This window comes from Ranitomeya imitator, chromosome 7, assembly GCF_032444005.1.
Source record: "Ranitomeya imitator isolate aRanImi1 chromosome 7, aRanImi1.pri, whole genome shotgun sequence".
NCBI lineage: Eukaryota > Metazoa > Chordata > Amphibia > Anura > Dendrobatidae > Ranitomeya > Ranitomeya imitator.
The window spans coordinates 7,019,246-7,026,677 of NC_091288.1; the positions used below are offsets into that span (position 1 = coordinate 7,019,246).

A 7,432-nucleotide genomic window follows, 5' to 3' on the forward strand; every position below is an offset into this window, starting at 1 on the left:
CAGATAACACAGTGATAACTCTCTGAGTACAGATAATGTAGTAGATATCACCTGCAGTCCTATGTAACACCACAGATAACACAGTGATAACTGAGTACAGATAATGTAGGAGATGTCACCTGCAGTCCTATGTAACACCACAGATAACACAGTGATATCTCTCTGAGTACAGATAATGTAGGAGATGTCACCTGCAGTCCTATGTAACACCACAGATAACACAGTGATAACTCTGAGTACAGATAATGTAGTAAATGTCACTTGCAGTCCTATGTAACACCACAGATAACACAGTGATAACTCTCTGAGTACAGATAATGTAGTAGATGTCACCTGCAGTCCTATGTAACACCACAGATAACACAGTGATAAGTCTGAGTACAGATAATGTAGTAGATGTCACCTGCAGTCCTATGTAACACCCCAGATAACACCGTGATCGTCGTGTAATAATACCACTGTGGTGTTTGTGCTGTGCAGGACTCGGACCACGCGGCTCGGGTGGAGGAGGCCATAGCCAGGACGGTGGTTTGTGCCTTTAAGTCTGTGGAGGGCGCAGAGAGCTCCGGTGATTGGCTGAACCCGACTGAGGTGAGTGCAGGGAGTGGAATACTGACAGTCCGGCTCTATGGACACAATGCAGCAGCGACTCTGTCACCCGCGGACACACGAGCGGCCGAAAACCACTCTGGAAAGTGCCTTTATCCGCACCGCCAAAGGAGCAAAATGCCTCCTAATCCGGCATCTAATGATTCAGAAATCTGAGGAGGGCGGAGTCCGTATGGGGGAGGAGGAGGGCGGAGTCCGTATGGGGGAGGAGGAGGGCGGAGTCCGTATGGGGGAGGAGGAGGGCGGAGTCCGTATGGGGGAGGAGGAGGGCGGAGTCCGTATGGGGGAGGAGGAGGGCGGAGTCCGTATGGGGGAGGAGGAGGGCGGAGTCCGTATGGGGGAGGAGGAGGGCGGAGTCCGTATGGGGGAGGAGGAGGGCGGAGTCCGTATGGGGGAGGAGGGGGAGGACGGAGTCCGTATGGGGGAGGAGGAGGAGGGCGAAGTCCGTATGGGGGAGGAGGAGGAGGGCGGAGTCCGTATGGGGGAGGAGGAGGTGGGCGGAGTCCGTATGGGGGAGGAGGAGAAGGGCGGAGTCCGTATGGGGGAGGAGGAGGAGGGCGGAGTCCGTATGGGGAAGGAGGAGGAGGGCGGAGTCCGTATGGGGAAGGAGGAGGAGGGCGGAGTCCGTATGGGGGAGGAGGAGGAGGGCGGAGTCCGTATGGGGAGGAGGAGGGCGGAGTCCGTATGGGGGAGGAGGAGGGCGGAGTCCGTATGGGGAGGAGGAGGGCGGAGTCCGTATGGGGGAGGAGGAGGGCGGAGTCCGTATGGGGGAGGAGGAGGGCGGAGTCCGTATGGGGGAGGAGGAGGGCGGAGTCCGTATGGGGGAGGAGGAGGGCGGAGTCCGTAACAGGGAGGAGGGCGGAGTCCGTATCGGGTGGAGGAGGGCGGCGTCCGTATCGGGGAGGAGGAGGGCGGCGTCCGTATCGGGAAGGAGGAGGGCGGAGTCCGTATGGGGGAGGAGGAGGGCGGAGTCCGTATCGGGGAGGAGGAGGGCGGAGTCCGTATCGGGTGGAGGAGGCCATAGCCAGGACGGTGGTTTGTGCCTTTAAGTCTGTGGAGTGCGCAGAGAGCTCCGGTGATTGGCTGAACCCGACTGAGGTGAGTGCAGGGAGTGGAATACTGACAGTCCGGCTCTATGGACACAATGCAGCAGCGACTCTGTCACCCGCGGACACACGAGCGGCCGAAAACCACTCTGGAAAGTGCCTTTATCCGCACCGCCAAAGGAGCAAAATGCCTCCTAATCCGGCATCTAATGATTCAGAAATCTGAGGAGGGCGGAGTCCGTATGGGGGAGGAGGAGGGCGGAGTCCGTATGGGGGAGGAGGAGGGCGGAGTCCGTATGGGGGAGGAGGAGGGCGGAGTCCGTATGGGGGAGGAGGAGGGCGGAGTCCGTATGGGGGAGGAGGAGGGCGGAGTCCGTAACAGGGAGGAGGGCGGAGTCCGTATCGGGTGGAGGAGGGCGGCGTCCGTATCGGGGAGGAGGAGGGCGGCGTCCGTATCGGGAAGGAGGAGGGCGGAGTCCGTATGGGGGAGGAGGAGGGCAGAGTCCGTATCGGGTGGAGGAGGCCATAGCCAGGACGGTGGTTTGTGCCTTTAAGTCTGTGGAGTGCGCAGAGAGCTCCGGTGATTGGCTGAACCCGACTGAGGTGAGTGCAGGGAGTGGAATACTGACAGTCCGGCTCTATGGACACAATGCAGCAGCGACTCTGTCACCCGCGGACACACGAGCGGCCGAAAACCACTCTGGAAAGTGCCTTTATCCGCACCGCCAAAGGAGCAAAATGCCTCCTAATCCGGCATCTAATGATTCAGAAATCTGAGGAGGGCGGAGTCCGTATGGGGGAGGAGGAGGGCGGAGTCCGTATGGGGGAGGAGGAGGGCGGAGTCCGTATGGGGGAGGAGGAGGGCGGAGTCCGTATCGGGGAGGAGGAGGGCGGAGTCCGTATCGGGTGGAGGAGGGCGGTGTCCGTATCGGGGAGTAGGAGGGCGGTGTCCATATCGGGGAGGAGGAGGGCGGAGTCCGTATCGGGGAGGAGGAGGGCGGAGTCCGTATTGGGGAGGAGGGCGGAGTCCGTATCGGGGAGGAGGAGGGCGGAGTCCGTATCGGGGGAGGAGGGCGGAGTCCGTATCGGGGGAGGAGGAGGGCGGAGTCCGTATCGGGGAGGAGGAGGGCGGAGTCCGTATCGGGGGAGGAGGAGGGCGGGGTCCGTATCGGGGGAGGAGGAGGGCGGAGTCCGTATCGGGGAGGAGGAGGGCGGAGTGTTGTGAATTCTGTGGCTGAATTCACTCCTGTGGTCACAAGTGGTACTGCAGCTTCTGAGCTTCCTCCCTCAGGTGTTCTGGTGAGCTCGTTGGCTGCTTTGTTATTTAACTCCACCTGATTCTGTCTTCCTTGCTCCTTGTCAATGTTCCAGTGTTGGATCTGAGCTTTGGATCTTTCCTGTGGCCTGCTGCTCTGCTTAGATAAGTGTTTCTTTGCTTTTGTTGCTACTTTTTCTGTCCAGCTTGTCTATTCTTTTTGCTGGAAGCTCTGAGACGCAAAGGGTGTACCGCCGTGCCGTTAGTTCGGCACGGTGGGTCTTTTTGCCCCCTTTGCGTGGTTTTTTGCTTTAGGGTTTTTTGTAGATTGCAAAGTTCTCTTTGCTATCCTCGCTCTATCTAGAATATCGGGCCTCACTTTGCTGAATCTATTTCATCCCTACGTTTGTCTTTTCATCTTGCTAACAGTCATTATATGTGGGGGGCTGCCTTTTCCTTTGGGGTATTTCTCTGAGGCAAGTCAGGCTTGTTTTTCTATCTTCCGGCTAATCAGCTCCTCAGGCTGTGCCGAGTTGCATAGGTAGTGTTAGGCGCAATCCACAGCTGCCTTTAGTTGTGTTTAGGATAGGTTCAGGTATTGCGGTCTACAGAGATTCCACGTCTCAGAGCTCGTTCTATTGTTTTTTGGGTTATTGTCAGATCACTGTATGTGCTCTGATTGCTGGCACACTGTGTCACTGGATTGCCTACATAACAGCGGAGTCCGTATCGGGTGGAGGAGGGCGGTGTCCGTATCGGGGAGAAGTAGGGGGGGCGGAGTCCATATCGGGGAGTAGGAGGGCGGAGTCCGTATTGGGGAGGAGGAGGGCGGAGTCCGTATTGGGGAGGAGGAGGGCGGAGTCCGTATGGGGGAGGAGGAGGGCGGAGTCCGTATCGGGGAGGAGGAGGGCGGAGTCCGTATCGGGGAGGAGGAGGGCGGAGTCCGTATCGGGTAGGAGGAGGGCGGAGTCCGTATCGGGGAGGAGGAGGAGGGCGGAGTCCGTATCGGGGAGGAGGAGGAGGGCGGAGTCCGTATCGGGGGAGGAGGAGGGCGGAGTCCGTATCGGGGGGGGAGGAGGGCGGAGTCCGTATCGGGGGAGGAGGAGGGCGGAATCCGTATCGGGGAGGAGGAGGGCGGAGTCCGTATCGGGGGAGGAGGAGGGCGGAGTCCGTATCGGGGGAGGAGGAGGGCGGAGTCCGTATCGGGGGGGAGGAGGGCGGAGTCCGTATCGGGGAGGAGGAGGGCGGAGTCCGTATCGGGGGAGGAGGAGGGCGGAGTCCGTATCGGGGGAGGAGGAGGGCGGAGTCCGTATCGGGGGAGGAGGAGGGCGGAGTCCGTATCGGGGAGGAGGAGGGCGGAGTCCGTATCGGGGAGGAGGAGGGCGGAGTCCGTATCGGGGAGGAGGAGGGCGGAGTCCGTATCGGGGAGGAGGAGGGCGGAGTCCGTATCGGGGAGGAGGAGGGCGGAGTCCGTATCGGGGAGGAGGAGGGCGGAGTCCGTATCGGGGAGGAGGAGGGCGGAGTCCGTATCTGGGGAGGAGGAGGGCGGAGTCCGTATCTGGGGAGGAGGAGGGCGGAGTCCGTATCTGGGGAGGAGGAGGGCGGAGTCCGTATCTGGGGAGGAGGAGGGCGGAGTCCGTATCTGGGGAGGAGGAGGGCGGAGTCCGTATCTGGGGAGGAGGAGGGCGGAGTCCGTATCTGGGGAGGAGGAGGGCGGAGTCCGTATCTGGGGAGGAGGAGGGCGGAGTCCGTATCTGGGGAGGAGGAGGGCGGAGTCCGTATCTGGGGAGGAGGAGGGCGGAGTCCGTATCTGGGGAGGAGGAGGGCGGAGTCCGTATCTGGGGAGGAGGAGGGCGGAGTCCGTATCTGGGGAGGAGGAGGGCGGAGTCCGTATCTGGGGAGGAGGAGGGCGGAGTCCGTATCTGGGGAGGAGGAGGGCGGAGTCCGTATCTGGGGAGGAGGAGGACGGAGTCCGTATCTGGGGAGGAGGAGGGCGGAGTCCGTATCTGGGGAGGAGGAGGGCGGAGTCCGTATCTGGGGAGGAGGAGGGCGGAGTCCGTATCTGGGGAGGAGGAGGGCGGAGTCCGTATCTGGGGAGGAGGAGGGCGGAGTCCGTATCTGGGGAGGAGGAGGGCGGAGTCCGTATCTGGGGAGGAGGAGGGCGGAGTCCGTATCTGGGGAGGAGGAGGGCGGAGTCCGTATCTGGGGAGGAGGAGGGCGGAGTCCGTATCTGGGGAGGAGGAGGGCGGAGTCCGTATCTGGGGAGGAGGAGGGCGGAGTCCGTATCTGGGGAGGAGGAGGGCGGAGTCCGTATCTGGGGAGGAGGAGGGCGGAGTCCGTATCTGGGGAGGAGGAGGGCGGAGTCCGTATCTGGGGAGGAGGAGGGCGGAGTCCGTATCTGGGGAGGAGGAGGGCGGAGTCCGTATCTGGGGAGGAGGAGGGCGGAGTCTGTCAGACTCTCAGAGCCGAGCGTTCCTGTGTATCGGGACATAGTAGGGTGACCCCTCGGCTGCGGCGTCTGTTCGGGGGTCTCTCTCAGTAATGAACATGTGGTTGTTACCGTGGACCCTCTTACATGACATCCAATAATCCAGAACATTTGATAATCTGGCGACTATTTCCAGCACAGAAGCAGATGTCTGTCTGGAATAAGCATTAACCCTTTGTAAGTCTCCACTGACTGGCGCCCATTCTATTACTGTCCAGTAATCCAGAATGTCTGATAATCTGGAGTTTTCGGTCTCCGCCTCGTTATTGGTTCTGCCGGACTATTGGACTTTGTTTCCGGCGTCTCTGGAGGGACAGGAATATTGCGGAGAAGTCGCCGTCTCGGCAGTTTTTCCCGCATCATCTGAGGTCCGCGGCGTCTCAGGATCATTAACCCTTCGGTGGCTTCCACTCTCCTTGTGTTTTGCAGGAGGAGGCGACGACTCACGAAACGAACCTGCAGTATTTGAATATGGCGGTTTCTGCCTTCACGGAGCACAAGATGGCGGAAAGTGAGATGGAAAACGCCGCTAATACAGATGAGCCGGAGATGAAGCGGAGGCGGGAGGACGAGGCGCGGCCGGGCCGGTCCAGGGGCCGCTCTCCGCTGCGTCACTGCTTCATCCCTGTGTTACCTTCATTAACTAACGAGGAGCCTGGAGAAAAAAAGGCAAAACGGCCGAGATCAGCCGGGGAAACGGGCGCCATAACCAGCGACGAGCTGCTGGACTGTCTGCTGCACCCGCGGGTCGTCACTATGGTCGCCCAGCTCCTGGTGAACAGGACGGGAGGAAAGAGTTAACCTCAGAATGCAGGTGTGTTAAAGGGCCAGAAATAGGACAGCAGAGGAGCAGCTGATAACAGAGAGTAATAGAGAGTATCGGTATAATAACCTGGCCTACAGTCGGCCTCTGCACCGCCTCAAATGGCTGATAAATAAAAGGCGGCACATATACAGGCAGATGACAGGGCTGATGATCCCGGTGGACGGCCGTGCGCAGCGTTCCCGCATCCCGGTGTCTGCACAGATTTATTACGATACATTAATGCAGTGATCCCCAATCCGGCCCTCAAGAGCCACCAACAGGCGATGCCTCCAGGATTTCCTTAGTATTGAAGAGACGATAATTTCATCATCTTTATGTTCAGTTTCCAGAAAATCTTTATTTTTATTATTTGTTTGTATAATGCTGAAACATAAAGTAATAAGTAACAAAGTATCAAAAAGTAGTGTCGCCTTATCGTTGTTGCTTCTGTTATTTGCCTCTATGGGGCAGGAGCGATGACAGGGAGCAGACCAGGAACACTGCCGGTTATTACCTGTGGGCGACCATCTTTCTGCAGCATCCCCAGACCCCTCCTGCCTTCTCTCTCTCCTGTCCTATCCTCCTGCTCTCCTGTTTACTCTTACTCTCCTGTTTACTCGTGCCCTCCTTTTTTTTTCCTGCCCTCCTCTTGCCTCCTGCCATCCTCTCTCCTACGCTCCTTTCTCCTCCTGCTCGCCTCTCTCCTCCTGCCCTTCTTTCTCCTCCTGTGTACTCCTGCCCTTCTGTTTTTAGTCCTGCCCTTCTTTCTCCTCCAGGCCCTCCTTTCTCCTCCAAGCCCTCCTTTCTCCTCCAAGCCCTCCTTTCTCCTCCTCCAGGCCCTCCTTTCTTCTCCTCCAGGCCCTCCTTTCTTCTCCTCCAGGCCCTCCTTTCTCTTCCAGGCCCTCCTTTCTCCACCAGGCCCTCCTTTCTCCTCCTGCCCTCCTCTCTACTCCTGACCTCCTTTCTCCTCCTGCCTTCCTTTCTCCTCCTGCCCTCCTTTCTCCTCCTGCCCTCCTTTCTCCTCCTGCCCTCCTTTCTCCTCCTGCCCTCCTTTCTCCTGTGTACTCCTGCCCTTCTGTTTTTAGTCTTGCCCTTCTTTCTCCTCCTGACCTCCTTTTTCCTCCTGACCTCCTTTCTCCATCTGCCCGCCTCTCTCCACCTGACCGCTTCTCTCCTTTTTGTATTGAAGCAACACAAAAGAGTAGGAAATAGGGCAAATTGGACATAAT

The 7,432-nt window shown here is 58.9% G+C and overlaps 1 protein-coding gene across 4 annotated transcripts in view; it reads left to right on the plus strand.

The window, feature by feature from the left end:
- The window catches only part of HSPBAP1 (HSPB1 associated protein 1), a 56,390-nt gene extending 49,762 nt beyond the window's left edge, over positions 1-6,628 (plus strand). For 3 of the 4 annotated variants that reach the window (XM_069732622.1, XM_069732625.1, XM_069732621.1), the window contains 2 exons: positions 481-591; positions 5,828-6,628. In XM_069732622.1, coding sequence (XP_069588723.1) covers positions 481-591; positions 5,828-6,199 — 483 coding nt within the window. In that variant the 3' untranslated portion in view covers positions 6,200-6,628. The remainder of the gene's footprint in view (positions 1-480; positions 592-5,827) is intronic. The other variant, XM_069732624.1, reaches the window with a different exon arrangement.
- The last annotated feature ends 804 nt before the right edge of the window (positions 6,629-7,432 follow it).